The following is a 26,489-nucleotide window of genomic DNA, read 5'->3' as shown; positions in this document are numbered from 1 at the left end:
AGCCGGAAAGGAACACAGATAACATACAGCTTTGAAAAGCAGCAGGGTTTCTGGTCTCCAGAGAGAGACATCTGAAGATGCAGAGAGCCTCTTAAAAGGCCAATGCACAAAATTTTATTGGTGGCCACTTATCCTGGGCTCTGGCAGTGGGAGGGCAGAGTGGACTAGAGATGCTAGAAGAGAGTCTGGGGTTGGTGGCTCTGGAGAGAGAACCAAAGGAACTTCCAAGATCCCTAGGCTGAGTCATTCCCATATTGCATAAGGCATCTTTCTCAAGCAGAGAACTCTCCAAGTGACATCAGACTTAGGGGAAGCAAGAGCCCTGCCCATAGGGATTACCCTCACCCACTCTGTGGAACTTAAAAAACTTACTACAGCATGATTAGTTTAACAACAGATCACCTCAATGACTGATTAGTTTAACATTCTAAGGCAGAAAATACAGAGCAGCCAAAATGGGAAGAAAAAGAAACAGACCTCAAATGAAAGAACAAAAGAATTCTCCAGAAGAACTGATGAAATGGAGGCAAGCAATTTATCAGATAGAGAGTTTAGAGTAATGAGTCTGAAGATACTCAAAAGCATGAAAAAAGACATAGAAACCATAAAAAGAACCAGTTAGTAATAAAGAATGAAATATCTGGAATAAATAATACACTGGAAGGAATAAACAGTATGTTAGAGGAAGCAGAGGATCACATCAGTAATTTGGAAAACAAGGTAAAAAAATCCAGGCAGAGCAGCAAAAAGAAAACAGAATTTTAAAAAATGAGGAGAACTTAAGAAATATTTTGGACAATATGAAACAGAACAACATCTGTATCATGGGAATACCATAAGGAGAAGAGAGCAAGCAAGGGATCAAGAACCTATTTGAAGAAAAAATGACCAAAAACTTCCCTAAGCTGGTGAAGAAAAAAAAACAAGTCCAGGAAGCCCAGAGAATCCCAAACAAGTTGGACCCAAAGAGGCCTACACTGAGACACATAATAATTAAAATGACAATGCTTAAAGACAAGGAGAGAATTCTAAAAGCTATAAGAGAAAAGAAGGTAGTTACCCTACAAGGAAGCATCATTTAGACTGTCATTTGATTACTCACCAGGAATATTTCACACCAGAAGGGAATGGCATGAAATATTCAAGGTGATGAAAAACAAGAACCTACAGGCACAGTTACTTTACCCAGCAAGGCTATTGTTTAAAATCGAAGGAGAAATAAGGAGATTCCCAGAAAAGAAAAAGCTAAAGGAGTTTCTTAACACCAAACCAGTACTGCAACAAATGTTAAAGGGCTTACTTTAAGAATATGGAAAAAAAGAGAAAGAAAAAAAAAGAGGAAAGTACTCTAACAGTAAAAAGGCACTAAATACATATCTATCAATAATCACTTTAAATGTAAATGGCTTAAATGCTCCAACCAAAGACATAGGGTAGCTGAATGGGTAAGAAAACAGGACCCATATATATTTTGCCTCCAAGAGACCTATCTCAGATTGAAAGATACACACAGACTAAAAGTAGAGAAAGAAAACATATATCATGCAAATGGAAAAGAAGAAAAGCTGGGGTAGCAGTACTTATATCCGAAAAATAGACTTTAAAACCAAGGCTATAGTAAGAGACAAGACAGACACAATATAATGACAAAGGAAACAATCCAACAACAGGATAGAACCCTAGTGAATATTTACACACCCAACATACAAGCACCTAAATATGTAAAGCAAATATTGATGGACTTAAAGGGAGAGACTGACAGAAACATAGTCATAGTCAGGGATTTTAATACCCTATTGACTTCAATGAATAGATCTTCCAGACAGAAAATCAACAAGGAGACAGCAGTCTTATACAACAGGCTAGATCAAATCGACTTACTTAATATCTTCAGAGCATTTCACCCCAAAGCAGCAGAATATACATACTTTTCAAGTGTACATGAAACATTTTCTAGGATAGGCCACATGTTAGGACACAAATCAAGTCTCAATAAATTTAAGAAGACTGAAATCACATCAAGCATCTTCCCTGACCACAATGCTATAAAACTAGAATTCAATCACAAGAACACTGAAAAATCACACAAAGACATGGAAGCTAAATGTTATGAAACAATGAATGGGTCAACAACAAGATCAAGGAACAAATCAAATATCTTGAAACAAATGAAAATGAAGACACAACAAAATCTGTGGAAAGCAATGCTAAAAGGGAAATTTATAGCATTCATTACAGGCCTATCTCAAAACACACACATGCTCACACATACACAAAACAAGAAAAAACTCAAACAATCTTACTCACTTAAAGGAACTTGAAAAAGAACAACAAAGCCCAAAGTAAGTAGGAGAAAGAAAAAAAATAAAGATCTGAGGAGAAATACAGGAAACAGAATCTAAAATACAGTATAAAAGATCAATGAATCCAAGAGCTAGTTCTTTGAAAAGATAAACAAGATTAACAAACCTTTAACTAGACTCATCAAGGAAAAAAAGGACCCAAATAAATAAAATCAGAAATGAAAGAGGAGAAATAGTCTTTTGGCCAAGATGGAGGCATAGGTAGATACATTTTGCCTCCTTGCACAACCAAAAGAAGGACAACAAATTTAAAATAAAAAATAACCAGAACTGCCAGAAAATCAAACTGTATGGGAGCCTAACCACCAAGGAGTTAAAGAAACATTCATCCAGACCGGTTGGAAGGGCAGAGATAGGCAGCCAGGGTGGAGAGCACTCACAGCAAGGCAGTGACTGAAGAAGCAGGCAAGGTGGCAGCTGGAGGAGCAGGGAAGGTGGCAGCTGGTGGAGTGGGTGGTCCCATATTTGTGTGCAGATAAATTGGGAGGAACAACTGGGGAAAGAGAGAGATCATGCAACTCAGGGTTCCCGTGCAATGAAATAAAGCCTCAAAACCTCTGAGTGAAAAAACCTGTGAGGGCTGAGGTGGTGTGAAAAACTCCCAGCCTCACAGGAGAGCTTGTTGGAGAGGCCCAAAGGGTCCTAGAACATACACAAAACCACCCACCCAGAAATCAGCACCAGGAGGACACAATTTGCTTGTGGGTAGTAGCTGAAGTGACTGAAAACTGGCCAAGAGCTGAGCAAGTGGCATTATTCCCTCTTGGACCCCTCCCCCACACAATGCCACAATACAGAGACATGGAGTGCCCTGACCTGGCAAATACCTAAGGCTCTGCCTCTTACGACGTAACAGGGAAACCAAGACAAAGAAATTATGGTCCAGATGAAAGAACAGATCAAAGCTCCAAAATAGAACTAAGTGATGAAGAGATAGCCAACCTATCAGATGCAGAGTTCAAAACAATGGTAATCAGCATGCTCACAGAAATGGTTGAATTTGGTTGCAAAATAGAAGTGAAGGCTATGCAAAGTGAAATAAAGGAAAATGTACAGGGAACCAACAGTGATGAGAAGGAAACCAGGACTAAAATGATTTGGGGCAGAAGGAAGAAATAACATTCAACTAGAACACAATGAAGAAACTGGAATTCAACAAAACGAGGAGAGGGTTAGGAGCCTCTGGGACAACTTTAAACAACAACATTTGAATCATAAGGATGCCAGAAGAAGAAGAGGAAAAGCAAGAAATTGAAAACTTATTTGAAAAAACAATGCAGGCCCTGGCTGGTGTGGCTCAGTGAACTGAACACCTGCCTGCAAACCAAAGGGTCACTGGTTTGATTCCCAGTCAGGGCACATGCCTAGGTTGCAGGCCAAGTCCCCATTGGGGGGCTTGCAAGATGCAACTACACACTGATGTTTCTTTCCCTCTTCCCCTCTCTCTAAAAATAAGTAAATAAAATCTTTAAAAAGTTATTAAGAGAAAAAAGAAAAAAGAATGAAGAACTTCCCTAATCTGGCAAAGGAATAGACTTCCAGAAAGTCCAGGAAGCTCAGAGAGTTCCAAAGAAGTTGGACCCAAGGAGGAACACACCAAGGCACATAATAATTACATTAGCCAAGATTAAGATAAGGAGAGAATCTTAAAAGCAGCAAGAGAAAAGAAGACAATTACCCAGGAAGGGGTTTCCATAAGACTGTCAGCTGATTTCTCAAAAGAAACCTTGCAGGCAAGAAGGGGCTGGAAAGAAGTATTCAAAGTCAGGAAAGGCAAGGACCTACATCCAAGATTACTCTATCCAGCAAAGGTATCACTAAAAAAGGAAGGGCAGGTAAAGTGCTTCCCAGATAAGGTCAAGATAAAGGAGTTCATCATCACCAAGCCCTTATTATATGAAATGTTGAAAGGACTTGTCTAAGGAAAAAAAGAAAAAAAAAATGAACAGTAAAATGACAACAAATTCACAACTATCAACAAATGAACCTATAACAAACAAACAAACAAAGCAAACAACTAGAATAGTAAAAGAATCACAGAAATTAAGATCACATGGAAGGTTATCAGTAGAGAGGGAATGGGGGAAAATGGGGGGGAAAGGTACAGGGAATGAGAAGCATAAATTGTAGGTACAAAATAGACAGGGGGAGGTTAAGAATTGTATGGGAGTTAGAGAAGCCAAAGAACTTATATGTATGACCCATGGACATGAACTAAGGTGGGGGAATGATGGTGGAAGTGAGGTATGGGCAGAGGGGGAAAAAAGGTCAGAAAAAAATAGGACAAATAGTATAATCAATAAAATATATTTTAAAAATTCTATAACCACTATGGAAAACAGTATGGAATTTTCTCAGAAACTAAAAATGGATGTGTCCTTCGATCCAGCATTCCACTGCTAGGATTATATCCTAAGAACCCAAACACCAGTCCAAAGAACCTATGCACTCCAATGTTCATAGCAGCACAATTTGCAATAGCCAAGTGCTGGAGGCAACCTAGATGCCCATCAGTAAATGAATGGATCAAAAACTATGGTACATTTACACAATGGAATTCTATGCAGCAGAAAGAAAGGGGCTCCTACCCTTTGCAACAGCATGGATGCAACTGGAAAGCATTATGCTAAGCGAAACAAGCCAGGCAGTGAAAGACAAATACCATATGATCTCACCTTTAACAGGAACTTAAACATCAAAACAAAGAAACAAGCAAAATATAACCAAAGACACTGAAATAGAGAACAGGCTGACAGTGACCAGAGGGGAGAACGGAGGGAATTTCAGGGGAAAAGGGGAAGGGTTTGCAGGAACAAGTATAAAGGACACATGGACAATAACAAGGGGGATGGAAATGGGAAGGAGGTGGGGAGGGCTGGGGGGGTGGGCTGGGATGGAGGTAAAAGGCAGAAAACTGTACTTGAACAATTAAAATAAAAATAAAGAAAAGAAAATTCTTATGACAACCCCCCACTGCCCCCAAAACACAATGAAACACCATCTCATACTTGTCAGAATGGCTATTGTCAGTAAATCAGAAAACAAGTGCTGGACAATATGGAGATAGGGGGACTCTTTTACAGTGTTGGTGGGAATGTAGATTGGTGCAACCACTGTGGAAAACAATATGGAGATACATCAAAAATTAAAAATGGATCTGCTTTTTGACCTAGTGATCCCACTTCTGGGAATATAGGAACCAAAACCACTAATTTGAAAGAACATAAGCATCCCTATGTTCACTGCAGCATTATTTGCAGTTGCCAAGATATGGAAGCTGCCCCAGTGTCCATCAATAGACTAGGGGACATTTACATAGTAGAATACTACTCGGCCACAAAAAAGAAGAAAATATTATACTTTGCAACAGTATAGATGGACCTGGGGAGCTAAGTGAAATAAGCCAGTCGGACAAAGACAAGTAACATACAATTTCACTCACATGTAGAATCGAATTAACAAACTGCACTAACAGGAAAATGGGGACAGACTCATAAATGGAAAACAGGATGACAGATAAGGGAAAGGATTAGAGAGTACAGGGATTGAGCAAAAAGGCAAAATGACTCATGGACGTGGACAACAGTGTGGGATTGCTGGGGGGTGGTAGGTATAAGAGGACCAAAAGGTAATGTAAAAAAAACACAATAAAGATTAAACAAAAAAAATAAAGATGCTCTTCAGATTTCACACACATTTGTTTTCTTCTTTCTAAATGTTCCAGTTAAACACTAAAAATGATACAAACATGGGAGACATTATCTTGGACATCTTTTTGTTCTTATAAAAACAAAAATATGCAATATAAACATAACCTGTTTTATTTTTTTTAAAGAAGAATGTAAAGAATAATACAGGTTACATAGCTGTAATCTCCTTAAGGAAGAAGACATTCAGTATGCAACAAGTACCTGCTAGTGAAAATACATTGCTAGCATTTCGAAAATTTACAAAACTTTGACAAAATATTCTGCTAAACAGTTACCTTTATATTTGTAAACAAATATGGACTGGTTTATCCAGTTTCAACTGCACACCAAACAGGAGACAAAGTCATAGAGATCATCTTTGATTTTAAAAGGATAAAAATGAAACTAATTTATAGCCCATATAATTCTTGGGAGTATTTTTTAAGGATGCTAGAGGCATTCAACATATAATTCTTGGGAGTATTTTTTGAGGATGCTAGAGGCATTCAACAGGCTAATGCATACCATTGTCTACTTAAACAGTCTTTCCTTTTACTCAATTGCCTTGACACTTTACAATTACCTTTTCCCCCCAACAAGATAACAGTATTGTACAATCCCTAATTCTTATATTTTCTTTTATTTACCTACAGACATAAGTGTGCTCCATTCCTACCAGTTTTCATAAACAAGCTGAAAATTCCCATACTAGGAGGGTGGTTTCTTTCAGTTTTTGAGACCTTCTCTCTGTAACATCAAAGAGGTTAACAGTTTGGCCAACACATGCATGCAGCCATTGATGGTTGGGTGGTATGTCCCTTCCATTTCAAAAATACAAATGGGAGGGGTGTCCAAATGAGGGCAAACTGCAACTCGTGTTCTGTTGCAGCCTCTGGCCAGGTCAGCTACATTTACTCCTTCACTTTGCTGATGTACTCGGTGAGTTTGCCGATGCTTTCTTCCTGCTGCTCCAGAGCATCCAGCACAATGCCCATGGGTGTCCTCTTTAGCCCGATCCCCTCCATCTTGTTCTCTAGTTGTTCTTGAGGTTCCGCAGTCTGAGCGATGCATGGATAAACATCACTGCAGAGAGGAGAGACATGGTTAGACCCCTTCCTCCACAGCCACAGACCACTCTCTATTCTCACTTCTAGTCCTGGTCTCCTTTACTGGAATCCAACCTGGTTCTCTAATCAGTCCAAACCCTCCAATGTCTCCTTGGACTGTATATAAGGCTCTATATAAAGCTCTCTGTCAAGTCATATATGAAGTTTTCTTTTTGTGTGAAGGAAATGACTATCTTCAAGAGGAAGGATGCTGACCTGGAAACCATACTTCCCTCCCTGCATTGGTTCCATCACCTTCCCACTGCTACAAATGCCCTGATGCTCAATACAAGTCCACATGGCTCCAAATCTGCAGACCAATCAACCTTCCACAAGGTTCCCATAAAAGAACTCAAGGTCAATTCTGGGATTATCTGCATTGTGTTCCCTACAGGAAGCATGTGGTGAAGTCAACCAAAGAGGTAGTTTTCCAAAGATTTATAGATAAAAATTAACAGTTTTATAGATTTAATATACCTTCATGTTCCCCAAATTTGCTTCATCATCCAGAATTATCCAAGTTTGTTTATTAAGAAATGGATTCCTGGCCCCTTTCCTAGACTAGAATCTTAAAGGAATGGGACTGGGAATCTGTATTTTAAAATAGGCACCCCAGGTGATCTACGCCAATAATTTTCAAACTTCTGTGTACATGCAAATAACCTGGGCAGCCTGTTAGATAGACAAATTCCCAGTCTCCACTCCCCTCTCTCCCAATTCAGACTGTTAAGACTAAGGTAGGCCCTGGCTGGCGTAGCTCAGTGGATTGAGCATGGTCTGCGACCAAAGCATCGCAGGTTCAATTCCCAGTCAGGGCACATGCCTGGGTTGCAGGCTAGGTCCCCAGTGGGGGTCATGTGAGAGGCAACCACACATTGATTCTCTCTCTTTCGCACTCCCTTCCCTTCTCTATAAATAAATAAATAAATAAATAAAATCTTTTTAAAAAAAGACTAAGGTAGGGCTCCAAAATGTGAAATTTCACATTCACTCTGGATGATTCTGATAAAGGTGACCTTGGGCCCTCGTTCTGAGAAACTAATATGCATTCTATCTGGATGCTCCCAACCTAGACTAGCCATTAGAAACATATAAGGCAATTGTTTAAAATAGGAAGTTTTGTGGGCACCACTGTCAACCCACAGAATCAAGGTCTCCAAGAAATATGGTTTGGAAGTTCATACTTTTAAAAAACATCCTGGTTGGTTCTCACAATCATCAAAGTTTAGGAACTGCAGATCTTGTCTAATTTCCTTATTTGTAGATGTATGAACTACAGCCCATACAGTATACCTGGTTCAAACCACATGGCTGGTTTCCAGCAGGCCTAGAAATAGAAATCAACTTTACTATAGTGGCCTATATCAGGCTCTGAAGTGAAAAGGTACCAAAGTTAAATAATTGAAATAATAAGCCTCTAGCACATTAGGAAAACTTGAAGAATATTTCAAAAAGTCTGAGTTTGCTAATTCAAATATTTTGTCCAATATTGTGTAGAACACATCTATAAATATTCTGGGCTTAATCTAACACAACTCCAAACAAGCAGTTGATTTTACTTAATGAAATAATGCACATGTGAAATGCTATTAAAAATTAAAGGGATAAGCCCTGGCTGGCATAGATCAGTGGATTGAACTTGGACTGCGAACAAAGCATCGCAGTTTCGATTCCCAGTCAGGGCACATGCCTTGGTTGCAGGCAATGGCCCCTGGCAATCGCACATTGATGTTTCTCTCTCTCTTTCTCCCTCCCTTCCCTCTCTAAAAATAAATAAATAAAATCTTTAAAAATATTTTTAAAAATTAAAGGGATATCCCTGTCACTAAATATGCTAGAATTTTAATCAGATTTCTACTGATGAGACTGAATTTTATCTGTTCTCTATTTCAGGCTTCGTGTGTTTAGCATCTCAGTGGGAAAAAATGCCTGTAAAACTTAGAAAATATCTAGTTCTCTTCACCAGAATTGGAGGACTTAATATCTATATTCTGGGAAATTATTTTTATAGACTTATAAAACTGACACCAATAATGATCTTCTACGTAGTAGAGAGTAAGTAATTTACTTCCAAATGACATACATTCATTCTTGAGTCAGGGCAGTGTGAAGGGCACTTAAAAGATTGAGAACAGTCCTGGCTGGCATAGCTCAGTGGACTGAGCGCAGACTGCGACCAAAGCATCGCAGGTTCGATTCCCAGTCAGGGCACATGCCTGGGTTGCAGGCCATGACCCCCAGCAACTGCACATTGATGTTTTCCTCTCTCTCTCTTCCTCCCTCCCTTCCCTCTCTAATAAATTAATTAATTAATTAAATCTTTTAAAAAAAGATTGAGAACAGACTCTAATATCAGACAAATCTGAAGTCCAGAGGAGGCTATGCCACTTTCCAATGTGTGACTTCGGATTTGTGTTTCTTTTGTTTACTATTGCATCCCCAGAAGAGTGTCTGGCACTTAGCAGGTGCCCAATACATATTTGTAGAATTAATGTACTACTAGGCTTTAATCTGCTACTTGAGAAAAGCCTGATAATTTTGCAGACACGCCAACACACATAAGAAACAGGTTATGTAAGTCCCACTGAACAATCTCTCCTACATTTTTGTAAGAAAAGTCAACTCAGATTCACTTACACAACAAAGGAAAAGTGATGCCAAACACAAAGACCATGACCCCCCCAAACATGGATATGAGGAAGTAGCTAGCCACCATGACCACCATGACAAAGGTTGTGGGGTACTGCTTCTTCATCCGGCGGAGGATGTCTTTATTGTGGGCTGCCCACACAAACCCCGTAAACACCAGCACCACCACAATTCCTCCAAGGATCATGTTGAAGGGGCTCAGGAACCTGGAATATGACAAAAAGAAGGAGGCCAGGTCAATAGTAATAGCAGCAAGAATAGGAAGATGAGGAAGGGGAGGAGTAAAAATGAATGTGAAGTATTCACTAAGCATTGTGTCTAAATTGCCTCATATAGCCCTCAGAGCCATTCATTCATTTCTCAAAAGAAGAAACTTAGGTGCAGAGGTAAGAAAATGGTAGGGCCAAGATTCATATCTAGGCAATTTGACTTCCACCAAGCTCAACAGTTCATCTCATTAGAGGCCCACAATTTTAAGACTTAAAATTTAAGAGACCCCATTGTTTGGAGGGCTATGTTTACCTTTCATTCATCCAGGGCTCTGATACACATTAAATTGTATTTTCTCAGCTCTAAAAGCTTATTTAAATCCTCACAGAAATGGCCATGATAGATGAATGTAGCATACAGATCACACAATGACTTCCATGGATCAGATCAAATACTGTATATTTGAAATGTACAGTGTTTTAAAAAACTTTAACTTGAATCTCAATGCGTTTAAAAAATCCATAAAACTTGGGGGTTTTTTGCTTCTCTTGGAAACAAGAAAATCTAACCACAGTAGGCCCACTTTTCCATGTGTCAACAAAGGCTGGAGCTGCCTTCCCATTCAGATGGAACCGCTAATTTCCATCATGCCTCAGCCCCCACCACCACCATGGCATCTCTGACACAGAGGCCCCAGTGAGCTGCAATCACTCATTGTTTTTCTAATAAATGGCCTGTATTGCTCTCTTATACAACTGGCCTAGTCATGGAGGCATTTGAGTTTATGACTCCTGGCACAGAGAGTCCATTATAATTCTTTAAAAGGGCCCAGAGCATTGTTAGGAAATGGATTATCAGTTGGGATTTCCAAATACAGAGCTTTGAGATCCATTGGTGCATGAGTCAGAGATTATACTACTGTTCACAATGGGGTAACACATTACAAGGAGGAAATTTAGACCAAGTATTTCATAAACAAAAATGACTGGGCATTGTAGCCTCCACCTCCACTACTACTCACAGTGTATACAAAACCCTTAACAAGACAGTTGTGGTCAGCGAGTGCAACAAATTACTAACATTTTACCTCCATGAGAGGCTAATGAGCCTTTTACTTAGGAAGGACAAAGAGGGTCAATGTGTTTTCATCATACTCTGAGTATCATCATCACTGATTTGGAAGTGAGGGACAGGGGAAGACAGGATAATGAAAGGTGAAGCCAAGAGCTTACTACCTCTGAAATGGAACAAAGGAAGAATTCATACTCACGTTGAGACTCATATGTAGGATAACTAAGACATTTTTTAAATCCCTTTACATTTAGCTCTGATTCTACCTCTCCAAACATAAAAGCTATTTGAAATAGTTTCTAATAGGAGTGAAAGTACTGTATACCTTAATGGTGAAATCAGGAATACAATCAGTATCAAAAATGCTTTTAAGAAGTTAAAATGAAATTTTACATGGAATTAAATAGTGATAAAAGTATTAGTACATAATTTAAAATTAAATCCTATAATAATAAATTGCCTATAATAAATTGCTTATTTTATTCAAACTCTTGCAAATACACATACCCTTCAAGACAATAAATCCCCTCCCTAGAATAGAGTTTAAGGAAATAAAATGCAATGATTGAGTTGTAACAGTATTCATGAGTGATACTTATGATTAAAAACTTTTAGAAATAACCTACAGGGCCAAGAATTTACTAGATGGTGGGATATACAACAAATTTTTAAGATTCACAGTATAATTAATAATATGGGAGCCATTAATAATGTGTGGGTAAAAGCAACTAGAACACATTCTCTCTGTGAGGTTAGGTAGATTTATCATATGTTACACAGCTCAGAAGTAGAAATTTTCACAATTAGTAAATTATTTGGTAATCAGAAATAATGTGAACATCTAAAAAAGAAAGTATGAAAATATAAAAGAAGCTGCTCCCTAGCCCCACACCAAGGCATGGCACAGTCAACTACAACAGTCCATCTTTACTTTATCTCTTTAACAGCATTAACACAATTTCTATTCATACAGACAGTGAAACTGCTCCTTCTCCTGCTCAAACCTTGGTTCCCTGCCCCCAAGCTTTCCCAACATCTAGCCTATGTGCTATTCTCCTTGTCTTCCCCAGTTCTTATTATCTGGGTCTAGTTAGTCTTTCTGTACTTTTTTTCATTTTAAAATTTTATGTGGGTTATACCCTACCCTCCTGACTTAACCCCATAATTGGTGTGAGAAAACACAAAAATTTCCTCATAGGCCTAAGAACTGGACAGGGCGAAAACAAAATCCTCTTTAGCAGGTGGTAGGGAGACTAAATGGAGAGGCCTGGAAACTCTCACAGGTTAATAAATCTCATTACTAACACCAAAAGGAATCTGAAAGAAATTATACCAAAGACTACAGTAGTTATATCGGTAGTAGGATCATGGGTAGTTTATTTCCATTTGCTTACTGCTATTTACATGTTTTTTTCAATAGTCATGTGTTAGTTGAAAATGAAAAAAATTATCCCTGGCTGGCGTAGCTCAGTGGATTGAGCGCGGGCTGGGAACCAAAGTGTCCCAGGTTCGATTCCCAGCCAGGGTACATTCCTGGGTTGCAGGCCATAACCCCCAGCAACCGCACATTGATGTCTCTCTCTCTCTCTCTCTCTCTCTCTCTCTCTCTCTCTCTCCTTCCCTTCCCTCCCTAAAAATAAATAAATAAAAAAAATCTTTAAAAAAAAAAAGAAAATGAAAAAAATTATATTAAAAAATGAGCAAATGTAAGTGGAAAAAGGTACTGAAAGAAATAAACACTTTTACAGAGCCTTGATGTTTACCTATAACTCATCCAAATATTTCTGAGCTGTAAAGAAAAGCAAAAACTAACATTAACACAAAGAACTAGAGTGCAGGATTCAAGTTTCAGGAAACTCTTTTGCATAATATATAAATAGGAGAGGATTGGTTGGTAGCAAAGTGCCAAATGCCCTCTACTCAGATCCTTCTAGAATACCTATTAAAATGATGTGAACATGGAATAAAATACATGGAATAAAAAGCTTGCAAGCCAAGCTTTTCCTATGTTCCTCTAGACAAGTAAAGTAGATATCTGGTTGAGTGTCTAAATTAAACCAGTGACAAACAATGAAAAACCCAGGCCTGACCCAAGCAGTTCCAGATTTGTTTTTCACCTGTTCCTGTTGCTCATGGTCAAAGGAAGAAAACAGAGCAGAGATGGAACTGGTATGAGTTTACAATACACCCAGCCATAATCTACAGAGAGTAATCAAGTTTCTGAGCTTGAAAAAATGAACAAAGTTAACTCAGAGCAGAAATGATTTTCTTCCGTATTTTGCTTAAGGGCAATTCTATTCCAAGAAATGGTAAGATGCACACCATTCCCGTGCCCTGGCACCTACTTGCACTTGGAGCAAATTAACACAGCAGTAGCAAAAGGGAGAGATAGAGGGGGAAAGGGAAAACAGCACAGAGGGAAAGAGAGGAACATGATATTCTGTCCTTGGTGGAAATAGGACCTAGTTTCATAAATAAAAAGTGAAACAAAAACAGACTCATAGAAACAGAGACCAAAGGGATGATTACCAGAGGGAGAGGGTAGGGTAGATGAAAAAGGCAAGGGAAATATAGTCAATAATATTGTAATAAGCTTACATGGTGACAGATGATTACTAGGATTAGTGGAGTGATCACACTGTAAGGTATAAAAATGTTGAATCACTATATTGCACACTTGAAATTAATATAAGCAATATAATATTGTATGCTAACTACTTAAATAAAAATAAATTTAAAATAACATGTTTTTTCTATTGTGCGATAAAATAAAAATATATACCTACATACATATATATCCCATTTCACCAATTCCAATAGTAAATAAATAAATGTAATAGTTAAAAATTCTATTGGAATCATTGATGGCCGTAAAAAGGTTTAGAATCCTACCACAAAGCATGCAGCGGAGTCTTCAAAGATGAATCAGTTCAGCCCCATTATACATGAATAAGCTGAGGCCTGGGGAAGTGAAGAAATGTATTCAAAGGGATCCAGGGGAGAGAAAATGTGCCAGCTGATGTATTTGGGACACCAACTGACAATATAAGCCATTCTGTGCTGTTAACCAGGCTCAGGAATTTCTCCCCTACTCCCTACCATTTTAAGAAACCCCATTCTTCTAGTTGGGATACATAACTAAGGGTCATTCTGAGAAATTCCTTAGCATTCTTGTTTCTCTCTGAAGAAAGGTGGCTATTACCAGGTGCAGACACATGTCTTAAACATGTAGCATGATTCAGCTAACTATAGCTACAGAGCTAGCATAAGCCACTTAAGGGAAAAAATCCTGACCAACCAGAATTTTAGAACTGTGGGGACCTTGAAAACCTACCTCATTCTACATAAAAGCAAGCTAAGGAATAGACAAATTAGTAAGTTTGTCCCAAGGCCACCAGTTGTAGAGTTGGCAATAAAACCAAAACAGAGATACTCAGATAGATTTAAAGGCATATTTGGTAGCTTCTTTCAGGCTGCAATGTCAAGAACCAAAGAAGCAGCGTAATATTTCCTGAGCAGTAGAAAGAGCTTTTATACTGAATTCTAATTCTCTAACACATAAGCTATTTTTGCAGTTTGGTTTCTGAGGAAGCCTGATTCACCAAGAAAGGGGGAAACAATTTATTCACAGAGAACTTCTCTAAATTGCTAATGTTTTTTCACAGTCCTTCAACAGCCAGAGGGATCCTACTAAATAGGAACCTACCCATCTGTTTCTTTGCTTCTCATTGCTCTCCGAATAAAAACAGAACTCCTCACACATGTACCAGGTCCTGCAGGGTCCAGCCTCTGATGCCTCCATAGCTACATCCAGTGTGTGGTTTATACCCACACAGGAGGCCTTGGCTGGGGGAGAAAAAGGGGCCTGAAATCCAGGCCATACTCTGCATCTGCCAGCAGTAGTTAGAGTGCTCTTCACAACTGGTGTGAGTGAGCCCTCAGAACCAGCAGCTGCTCAGGATGCCAGCTTTCTCAGACTGCCTTCTCAGGTTCCTATACTCCATCTGCTGGAGTTTTTAACCATCTGCAGAACTCACCCTCCCTCTAGCCCTCCCAGGCCCATGCAAAAACCGTTCTCTACTTGGTCCTTCCTACATCCCTCACATCTCAATGTCTTCAGCTTTTTCTCTCAGTCCCTCTGACCTGACTTGGTCAGAGCACCATCTGACCTTCTTCACAGTACTAACACCTAGGCAGTTTTACATTTATTTGAGTTAGCACTGGATGAATGTCCTTGTGTCCCACTACAGATTAAGCAACATGAGGACAGGGACCATGACATTTTCTCCCCAGCACCTAGCACAGAACAAGTATTGAATAAATACTTATTGAAAGAAAGAAAAACACTAAGAATCTAGCATATTTTCGCCCTGGCTGGCATAGCTCAGTGGATTGAGAGTGGGCTGGGACCAAAGTGTCCCAGGTTCGATTCCCAGCCAGGGTACATTCCTGGGTTGCAGGCCATAACCCCCAGCAACCGCACATTGATGTTTCTCTCTCTCTCTCTCTCTCTCTCTCTCTCTCTCTCTCTCTCTCTGTCTCTCTCTCTCTCTCCCCCTCTCTCTCTCTCTCTCTCTCTCCCCCCCCTTCCTCCCTTCTCTCTCTAAAAATAAATACATAAAATCTTTAAAAAAAAAGAATCTAGCATATTTTCATGTTATTTCAATGAACCCAGCAACTTTCCATGGCCACAAATTAAGTGATATGAGACTTATCTTGGAGAAATCACTATTATTCTCATTGGACACTAAATATTATAGAAGAATTAGTTCCCGTCTTTGTGTCTTCACAGAGCTGAGATGAAAGAAACAAATAAAAAAGCAAAAGTAAGATAAATCACCTAAACTCATATGCAAATGTAAGTGATAATTATTCTGGTATAATCAGTGAGATTTGTTAGTTTTTCGCTAGTGCAGGCTGGGGGCCAAGAAGGGATCCATGTTCCACAAACCTGTCTATACAGGCCCCTCCTGCTCTTTGTACCTCAGATAACCCCAACAGTATTCTGTGTTTATGTTGGTTTCTTAACACAGTCTTCTACCCTGACAAGGTCTATCCCTACTGTAAAGTATAAATGTTAAATGTACAAACCAGTTTCGAGTAAATATGGGCAGTGTCTCCTGGGCCTAATGACCAGGAGCAGTTAAGATGGGACAGAAGCCTGTCTGTTGCCACAGAAAGGTCACAGTAACCTAACCTTGAGATTTCTTACTCAACAAATTAGGAACTCCATTGATATTTACTGCACACTCATTGTGTGGTGAAATTTATTGCGCCCTCAGTAATTGGCACAAATTAAACACTCATATCCAAGTGATCCACTATCCTGGCAGCCACTGGCATGTTAAAAGTATTCAGGGACTTCCAGCCAAAATGGAGGTGTAGGTAGATATGCTCTGCTTCCTCGCACAACCAAAAGAAGGATAACAACCAATTTAAAAACAAAAACAACCAGAACTTCCAGAAAAACAAACTGTGTGGAAGTCCAACAACCAAGGAGTTAAAGAAGAAACATTCATCCAGACCAGTGGTGGAGCAGACAGGACGCTCTGTAAGGTGGTGGCTGGCAGAGCAGGTGGTCCCACATTCTAGTGGGGATAAGCTAGGAGGTACAACTGGGAAAAAGGGCAGACCATATAACCCAGGGTTCCAGTGTGGGGAAATAAAGCCTTAAAACCTCTGGCTGTAAAAACCTGTGGGAGTTGTGGCAGTGGAAGAAACTTCCAGCCTCACAGAAGAATTCATTGGAGAGGCCCAGAGTCCTAGAACATACACAAAACCACCCACATGGGAATCAGCACCAAAAGGGCATAATTTGCTTCTGGGTAGCAGGGGAAATGACTGAAAGCAGGGCGGGAGCCAAACACGCAGCATTGTTTCCTCTCTGACCCCTCCCCCACATATAGTGCCTTGATGCAGCAATGTGGGTTGCCCCACCCTGGAGAATACCTAAGACTCCACCCCTTCCAATGCAACAAGAATGCCAAGACAAAGAAATATGGCCCAAATGAAAGAATAGATCCCCAGGAAAAAAAGCAATGGAGAAATCGCCAACCTGGCAGATACAAAATTCAGAACACTGGTAATCAGGGTGCTTATAGAAATGACTGAATATGGATGATAAATAGAAGAAGAAGTAAAGGCTATGCAAAGTGAAATAAAGGAAAATGTACAAGGAACCAACAGTAACAGAAAGGAAACAGGGACTCAGATCAACAATTTGGACCAGAAGGAAAAACTAAATATTCAACTGGAACAGAATGAAAAAACAAGAATTCTAAAAAATGAGGAGAAGCTTAGGAACCTCATGGACAATTCCAACATGGGAATTTTAGGGGTGCCAGAAGGAGAAGAGCAAGAAATGGAAAACTTACCTGAAAAAATAATAAAAGAAAACTTCCCAATCTGGTGAAGGAAATAGACTTCCAAGAAGTCCAGGAAGCTCAGAGATTCCCAAAGAAATTGGACCCAAGGAGGAACACACCAAGGCACATCAAAATTAAATTACCCAAGGTTAAAGATAAAGAGAAAATCCTAAAGAAGCCAGGGGAAAGGAGGGAGTTACCTACAAAGGAGTTTCCACAAGACTATCAGCTGGTTTCTTAAAAGAAACCTTACAGGCAAGATGGGGCTGGAAAGAAGTATTTGAAGTCATGAAAGGCAAGAACCTACTTCCATTCCAAGGTTACTCTATCCAGAAAAGCTATCACTTAAAATGGAAGGGCAAATAAAGTACTTCCCAGATAAGGTTAAGTTAAAGGAGTCCATCATCACCAAGTCTTTATTACATGAAATGTTAAAGGGACTTATTTAAGAAAAAAAAAAGATAAAAAATATGAACAGTAAAATGGCAACAAACTCATAACTATCAACAGCTGAACCTAAAAAACAGAAACAAAACAAACTAAGCAAACAACTAGAACAGGAACAGATTCACAGAAATGGAGATCACATGGAGGGTTATCAGAGGAGAGGGGGAGGGATGATAATGGAGAAAAAGGTACAGGGAATAAGAAGCATAAATGGTAGGTAGAAAATAGACAGGGGGAGGTTAAGAATAGAATAGGAAATGGATAAGCCAAAGAACTTATATGTATGACCCATGGACATGAACTAAGGTGGGGGAATGATGGTGGGAGGGGGGTGTACAGGGCAGAGGGAGATAAAGGGGAGAAAACTAATGGGACACTTGTAATAACATAATCAATAAAATATACTTTAAAAAGTATTCATATTAAGACACCTTTGAACTTCCATGTCTTGTTTTGTTTTGTTTTTGCATTTATCAGTTAATTGCTTGTTTTATTCTTAACAAACAACAGGTTGGATCTGGGCTGGAAGTCATGTATCTGACACTCCCCACAGGAATGTAGCTTCAAATAGAAGTCAGTTACAAGACTCTGACTGGAATGCAACAAATGCCTTTTTAAACTTTTTATTATGGAAAATTTCTAACGTACACAAAGGTAGAGAGAATGGTAAAACGACACTCATGTATTTGCCTTCAACAATTAAGAACTCATGTTTACTCTCACAACAAATAATGTTTTAGAACTGCAGTGAAAAGATACTCATTTACAAACTATTCTGAATACTTTTAATAGAATAAATTAAATGGTTGTCACATGGCAAGTTCTTACAGAGCCGTGGACAGAAGACGGGTTGGCCAAATGCAAGGAAACTAGCAACACATAAGTTCCCTTTGTACAAGTAATTTCCTATCTGCAGTCCAGTAACAACCAATTTCTGCTTTCCCTTTTATTCCTCTGAGACACAGGGAAGCTGCACTGAGGATATGAAGCTACGAAGCTGATTAGCGGTAGGATTAGAAGAACCAGAGCCCCAGTTTTCCACTTCAGATGGGCTTTCTGCCTTCCCTTTGTGTCCATACACATGCTCCAGAGCCAGGAAGGCTGGGAAGTCTTAAATATTTATGGTAAATACCTGCAGAATGGAAAGCAGCCTTCAGGTCTTAAGATCACAGGCATGGAAGTGTTCCCCAAAACAAACCACGCTCATTGCAAGAAACAGGAGGTGATGTTATGAGTAAATATTCTGAAGCTGAGTAATAAAGGGTAGAATTCATTTGTCCAGAAGGAAAATGATAAATTTCCAATAGTGCTGCTCAATTGGGTGTTAAATGGATAGGTCAAGTTCATCTATAAGATCTGGATTTCCTGTACAGAGCTATCTGCCTCTACTAAATTCATTAAGAGCTTTTGCACTCTAAGAAAGGGACCAGGAATCCAAAACATGCTCATTCATTTTGCACACTTACCAAGAACCACTGTAAGAAAAGGGGTTAGAAACTACCAACCCCAGCTGACAGTGGCAGGGAAAATTTTTTTTAAAAAGTATGTGGGGCCCTGACTGATATGGCTCAATGGGTTGGGTGTCATCCTGCAAACTGAATGGCTATCAGTTCAATTCTTGGTCTGGGCACATGCCTGAGTTGTGGCCCAGGTCACTGATTGGGTGTGAGAGAGGCAACTGATCAGTGTTTCTCTTCTTCTTTCTTCCTCCCTTCCCCTCTCTCTAACAATAAATAAATAAAACCTTTTTTTAAAAAACTGTGTGGGGAGAAGTCAAGAAGAACAAGGTTACCTAAATAGTGTCAGAAGATGATTTAACAAAAGACAATCCTTATTAGATGATAAAATTTGCAAATTATCTGAGATTAAAATTGTGTTTCTTCTGGTATCAAGAGAAACATGTAATCCACCAGGGGAAGACATATGCCAGTATGCCATGGGCTCTGCCTCATAAATGAATGAAGGGGTCTGGAAGGGCAGAAAGAAATGAATTCTGGGAGGATTCGGGAAAGCTGGGTGGACTTCAATTCCTGCCAGTATCCTTAGGGCTTTCACAATGTCTGGAACAAGGTAGGTACTCAGTAAATATTGCTTGAACTGAGTAGAAGAGTGAGGATGAGTAAAATTTAATAACCATTTACCCTATCCACATACTAAATGTCCCTCCCATTCCCAACATGTGAGAGTACTGGAATTTAGAATCATAGTGAAGACGGGAGATCAAGTTAGTAAGGCTAAAGGTGGTGTATGTTTACATAAATTTGTTTTTCTGTATGCTTGCTATGCTTGTACTTGTATAAAGGTTATTCTGACACATCCAGCTACCACTATAGACTCTAAATGAATTGAAGGCAGGAATCATAGCTATTGCATTCTCCATGGTATGTCCTGGCACATTGTCAGGAAGGTTGGTAAGTGTTTCATATACTTTGTGGAGTGAAAGAATGAAGCAACACAAATAAGAATGCTATCACAGAATTGGTGATGAAGCTGATTAGTCTCAAAAACATTTCCACTAGGTTTTAGCATGAACAAGCTACAATTAATTTCACATGCTAATGTTTTAATACAGAGTATCTCAGGGCTCTGTTTTCTTCCTTTACCAACTGGAAGCTTGTTTTTATTTTTTATTTTTAATCCTCATCTGAGGATATAGTTATTGATTTTAGAGAGAGGGGAAGAGATGGGGAGGGGGAGAGAGAGAGAGAGAAATATCAAGTGAGAGACAAACATTAATTGGCTGCCACCTGGCCTGACTGGGAATCAAATCCGCAAACTTTTGGTCTATAGGACAACACTCCAACCAACTGAACCACTCAGCCAGGGACCAAACCATTTCTTCAATACCAGATGCTGGTAGCCATAGTCCTAGAGCATTCTATGGGACCACACTCATTTTTTAAAATATTATGGCAATGCTCTTTTCAAAGAGAGTTACCAGCCTTCTAGAAAATCCTTCACATCTCAAGCAACTGAAAGCATAAAGAAGTAACTCTAGTTTCCACTCTCTGGTAACAGGCCATAAGGTGATACTTTCTATGAAATAATGGGCTTTTTCATTTAGTAGCTACAATGTGCTTTCTTGAAGGGAAGGTATGCATATACACGACTGAGCATAAGTGCCTTTCTAACTGGAGATGCAGTTGGAGGGGCTTATGTGTTTGAAGATTTTGTGTGTGGTTTGGTGCTTCTGATGTCACACCAGAAAATATGGTTCTGCTAGCAGGGAGGGATTTGTGAGAATGAGAGTTGCAAACAACACGGATATTGTAAAAATAACTATTCAGGAAAAACTGGTTAATTAGGAGCTTTAGAATATTTGCAATATGATTAGATGGGAAAAGTATTTTACTTTATATCAATAAAAGAAGCTGCTATTAGCAACTTTGGTTCCAATTAGCTGCATGATCTTAAGCATTTATATTTGTGAAAGTTGGGAAGTTGAATGGGATCAGTTCCTCACAACTTCAACTTGGTGGTATACGAGGGTCATCAAAAAAACCCTGGAATTTATTTTTTAAAAATCATGTATTTATTCTTACATGTTTAAACTTCAATCACCTTAAAAGAACTCTCCACTTGATGCAATATACCTCTGAAGACATTTTTTCCCACTACTCAAAACAGTTTTTTAACTCATTGATTTTGATGCCTTTTAGTGCTTCTGCTGTTTTTTGTTTCACCTCTTCCACATCTTTTTCACCCAGGGAAACAAACAAAAAAAGGGTGGCTTGGGGCAAAATTGGGAGAATAGAGTGGGGCACAGGGGTCATTCATTTCTGATCAAAAACTGCTGAATACTTAGCATGGTGTGGACAGATGTGCTAGTAAATCACCCATCATGAAACGGGCAAACACGTTGAGTCTCCAAAAAAAATTCACTGAAGCTGAACACAGCCTCTCATAATGTCAACTGCTACACTGATACAGATGGGTTCCCAGAACACTCCCCTAGCAGACGAAGCCTGTACTACAAGGGGCCTGCCCTCTAGAAGATAATTCTCATTTTTTAGGGGGAGGTCCCCCCTCATATATCAGAATAACTTGGGGAGTTTAGATAAAACTACAGGTGCCTGGGCCCAGGCAAGAACTATATATTTAGAATCTCTGAAGGTGACACTTGGGCAATATGTATGTTTATTTAAATTTTCTGTTTCTTCTGAACCACAGCAGACTTATACCTCTTAAACTGTCATTGCCTATAAGTCATCTGAGAGTCTTGTTAGAATGGAGATTCTGACCCAATATGTCTGGGGCCTGAAAGTCTCCCTTTCTAACAAGTTCCCAGAGTGAAAGATGCTATTCCATAATAGATTTCTCCAACTCCCAGGTTTTGGCACTCTGTTAAGCACATAGAAATTCCAGTCCACAACTAGAATATATCACATGCTTAGTACTTCAATTGCAAGTGCTATTAGATGTTGCCTTTGTTCTTCACTTTAAAAATATAACCAGAGCCCTGGTTGGTGTGGCTCAGTGGACTGAGCATCAGCTTGCGACCGAAAGGTCTCCCATTCGATTCCCGGTCAGGGCACATGCCTGAGTTGTGGGCTAGGTTCCCAGTTGGGGGCGTGTGAGAAGCAATCATTTGGTGTTTCCCTCCCTCCCTTCCCCTTTCTAAAAATAAAATAAATAAAATCTTTTTTTTTTTTTTTTTTATTATTTATTTTTTAGATAGGGAAGGGAGGGAGATAGAGAGAGAGAGACAGAGAAACTTCAATGTGTGGTTGCTGGGGGTTATGGCCTGCAACCCAGGCATGTACCCTGGCTGGGAATCGAACCTGGGACACTTTGGTTCCCAGCCCGTGCTCAATCCACTGAGCTACGCCAGCCAGGGCAAATAAAATCTTTTAAAAAATTAAAAAGATATATATAACTGGAGACAGTGAAATAAAGAAACTGACAGTAACCAGAGGGGTGGGGAGAGAAGGATGATGGGGGGAAATAGGGAAGGGTCGTCAAGGAACATATGTAAAGGACACATGGACAAAGCCAAAGTGGGTAGGATCAAGGGTGGGAGGTAGGGATGGGTGGAGATGGGATGGGGGGAAAATGGAGACAACTGTAATTGAACAACAATAAAAAAAATACAGGCACACACTTGCATCGCTGTATATGAGGTAAAAAGAATATCTGGTGCCAACATGTATCATGACAAGGATGGAGAAGGTTTTCCTCTTCAATCTCAGACAGCTTTCCCTTCTGGATTTAAAGGAAGCAAAGCCATTTTCAGCAAAACATACATTCTCCAGCTTGTGATTCATGTTATTTCTTTTAAGTCATTCAGTCTACTCTGAAGTAACACCTGCATCTCAAAAGGATACTCAAGTCTTCAAGAGAAGCAAAGTTTTATGTGAAACACAGTTGCAATTATGACAAAACCTCCAATGTTTATTCATCATCTAAAACTTATGCCTAAGATAACATACAAGTTGTGAGAATTTTGAATATGCCTGTGACCCAGGATTTACTATAATAACACCTAACATTTCAGTGTTGTCATTTGCAAGACCTTGGTTAGCTTTATATTAATTAAGTCATTTAATTCCTATTCTACAGCAGTAGAACTCAAATGTTTTTTGGAGTTAGAGGATATCCTCTTGGTTTTCCCTCTCCCTCCCTGCAGGTCCTCTCTATCCTCACTTAAGTGGGTTTTCAACACAGGAGCAGAGCTGAGACTTAGAGCCCTCTAACAATGGCCTGCAGGTCCCTTCTCACCAGCAGGGGACGGAAGAACACCCTTGAAGAACACCCTTCAACGCAGTCCTTTCCCCAGTAAAGAGTCTGGCCACATTTTCACACAACTCTACAAGATATCAAGAGAACTATCAATGCCAGTAGAGAGGATCTGGATCCACAGCCTCCAGCGCTGCTCTGAGCCCACTCATCTACTGACTTTATCAAGAGAGTTCCCTGTAGAATGAGAAATGTTCCAGAATCAAGTAAACTCCCTGACCCTGAAGACACTTGGTTTCTTCCAGCTTTAACAGACTATAATTCTATACCTCATGACTCATAGGAAGGTGCCATAGTAGTTAAGAGCACAACCCTGGGTCTGTGACTTTGAGCAAGTCATTTAACCTCTCTGAGGCTCAGGTTTAATAATAGGCTAGTAACAGTACCTCATCTCATTGGGTTGTGTGAGGAAACGCAAGTAAACCACTTTGTTATTGTTAGATTATAAAGAAAGAAAAGGGAAATTTGTGGGAAAAACTATAGACTAAGTGTGTTTGTAGACACAGAGGAAACAGTTGAAGGTCATACATTAAGTTTTTACTGAGCTACAAAAGAAATCTCATATTTTGTACAGTTTTCAAAACAACTTACTACTGGCCTGTAGTTTTCCAAGTTTTTTTAAAAAAATAATAATAATAAAATAAACATGGCTATGTTTTACTTTTACCTTCAAAAATTTCAATGCCAACCAAAATCTCCAATTTGAAAAGGGGAATGAGAAGGGCAAACACTCCAAACTGCCTGAGTTAGTGGGCTAAGACATTACGAGGGAGCTAAATTTAGATAAGGAAGGGCCCTGGCCTTCCCAGGTAAAAAATAGATTCCAGCAAGGTTACCAGAGCTGTGTCTGGTCTGGGCAGTACACCTCTTTGAAAAACAGTGTTTTTTGTTTATTTGTATGTTTGTTTTGTTTTGTTTTTGGTACATTTGCTTGGTCTGTGTCAGATTTTGCCTCATATCTAAGTTTTTTAGGTTACTTAAAAACAAAAAAAAACCCCAAACCCATAACTCGATCACCAGATAAGATTCCTTTATTTCTTTACAAAAAATGAAAAGAGAAAAAGAAAACAAAATAACAGATGCAATCCTATTTACTATTTGCTTTTATTTTCTTTTCTTTAATTTTTTTTTTTAGTGAACTAGGAAATAAGATTCAAGCATAAAGACAGGGAAAGGTTCAGAAGGCAGCTGTTTCAGGCCTGTTTTACCCCAACTAATTTTAACTCAGGTTGCCACTTTGGCTCAGAGTCCTGCCCTCCACACACTGAGCCATTCTCAGACTGCAGGTTCTTAAGCAACACATAATGAGGATCCAGGTAATTAACTGCCCACCAAACCCCACAGATGAGCATCCACTTCTCCCTCGGAGTGACTACTCTGAACCACACCCAAGAAATTGTGACCTCTCTCTTCTCTGTGCATTGTGTTTGGTCCTACAGCTTCTCAACAACCAATGGTGCCCTTAGGCCAGAATTCATCTCTGCCTGATCTCACTGTGCTCCCGTGGTTGGCACAGAAAAATGACTCAATAAATAAGTCAAAGAACAGCAAACTAATTTAAGAAACCACCCCATTAGCCCTTTCTCACACCCTCCAAGTTTGGATTTCTCCTGTCTCCCAGGCCAGCTTGCTCTCCCCTCTGTGTTTACTCTGAAATGGAAATATCAGACATTTCTTTAATGGCAAGTGAGTTCCTTATAACGTCTGAGGGTGGCTTTTTCTTTAGAGAAGTGTGGATCCTAGCAGAGTGGGTGTGTGTGCAGGTGTGAAACTGTATATAACACAGGGCACTTTTTAATTTTAAGATCCAGTTGAAAAGGTTTCCTATACACAGAACGCAGCCTAGGAAGTGAAGATACAGAAAGTGGCTACGCCTGTCAACTCCTAGGAGAAAAAAAAAAATAAGGACCCCACTCCTACAGGCAGGGCAGCCTTCACCCCACACTGGGTGATGTCCCCACACTGACTGATGTATCCCAGGGAACAGCCCCCTCTTGCCTCTAAGTTCAGCTTCGTTGTGCAGAGCGGCAGGCACAGCACAGACACTGACAGAGTCCGTGGCCTCCTGAATGTCCTTCCTACATTGCCGAACCTGAGCCGACACCGTCGGGATCCAGTCCCAAGACAGGGTTACACCACTTTCCTCTCCTTATTTTTAAAAGACCAGGCCACTACCGACATTCCCCTCTCAAGACCCTAATCGAAGCAAGGCTGAAAAAAAGTCATTGTTTTTGCCCGGGACTGGCAGCATTTCCTTACTCTCAGGGCGCCCGCATGTGTCAACCCGAGGAACGGAAAGGAAAATGGGGCCCCAGGTTGCTGCGGCCTCGCCCTGAGCACAGGCCAGTAGGACTGGGTCGCCTACAGTTGCCCCGGCCCGCGCCGCGCGTGCAGAGCGTTTCCGCCCGCGGGGGTCTGGCCTTCAAGCCCCTCCGAACTAACCCCATCAATGCCTTGAAAGGGCCCCACTTACCCTACAACTGAAATCATCATGGCAGCCACCACCAGGTAGTTGGTCTGATAGTAGAGCAGGTTGCTCACCACGCGGTTGTTCCATTTGGAAATGTCCCTGAAATCTGGTCGGGCAAAGCGGTCAGAGCCTGGAAAGAAATCATCCCAGGCCCGGAGCGGGGCGATGTTCACGTCCATGTCTGGTCTCCTCGCCGCGGTTTCTTCGCCTCTGGAATCTGGCAGCGGCGGTGGCTGCAACCTAACCAGCTGAATAGTTAGCAGCGACAGCGGCTCCGGCTCGACCGGCTCTGTGGTTGGCGGCAGCGGAGTAGCGGAAATTGGAAGCGGAAGGGCGCTTTTTTCTCTTTTTAACTTCCTTATTGGCTCTAAGAGGTTGGCTAT

At 40.1% G+C, this 26,489-nt stretch overlaps 1 protein-coding gene and 1 long non-coding RNA gene across 2 annotated transcripts; one reads left to right on the top strand and one right to left on the bottom strand.

The window, feature by feature from the left end:
• Nucleotides 1-6,553: 6,553 nt before the first annotated feature.
• On the bottom strand, nt 6,554-26,391 carry ARL6IP5 (ADP ribosylation factor like GTPase 6 interacting protein 5). Its single transcript, XM_028518600.2, is given in 4 exon segments — nt 6,554-7,091; nt 7,094-7,135; nt 9,796-10,013; nt 26,110-26,391. Coding segments are annotated over 4 exon segments (564 nt in total). The 5' UTR covers nt 26,286-26,391; the 3' UTR covers nt 6,554-6,963.
• On the top strand, nt 7,761-8,182 carry LOC118501665. The gene is made up of 2 exons (XR_004904299.1): nt 7,761-7,895; nt 8,117-8,182. It is a non-coding gene; the product is annotated as an uncharacterized LOC118501665 (long non-coding RNA).
• Nucleotides 26,392-26,489: the final 98 nt, after the last annotated feature.

The sequence above is a fragment of the Phyllostomus discolor genome, chromosome 7 (assembly GCF_004126475.2).
Source record: "Phyllostomus discolor isolate MPI-MPIP mPhyDis1 chromosome 7, mPhyDis1.pri.v3, whole genome shotgun sequence".
Taxonomy (NCBI): Eukaryota; Metazoa; Chordata; class Mammalia; order Chiroptera; family Phyllostomidae; genus Phyllostomus; species Phyllostomus discolor.
The sequence above is the reverse complement of the archived record's forward strand: the minus strand, read 5'-3'. Positions and strand labels throughout refer to the sequence as shown.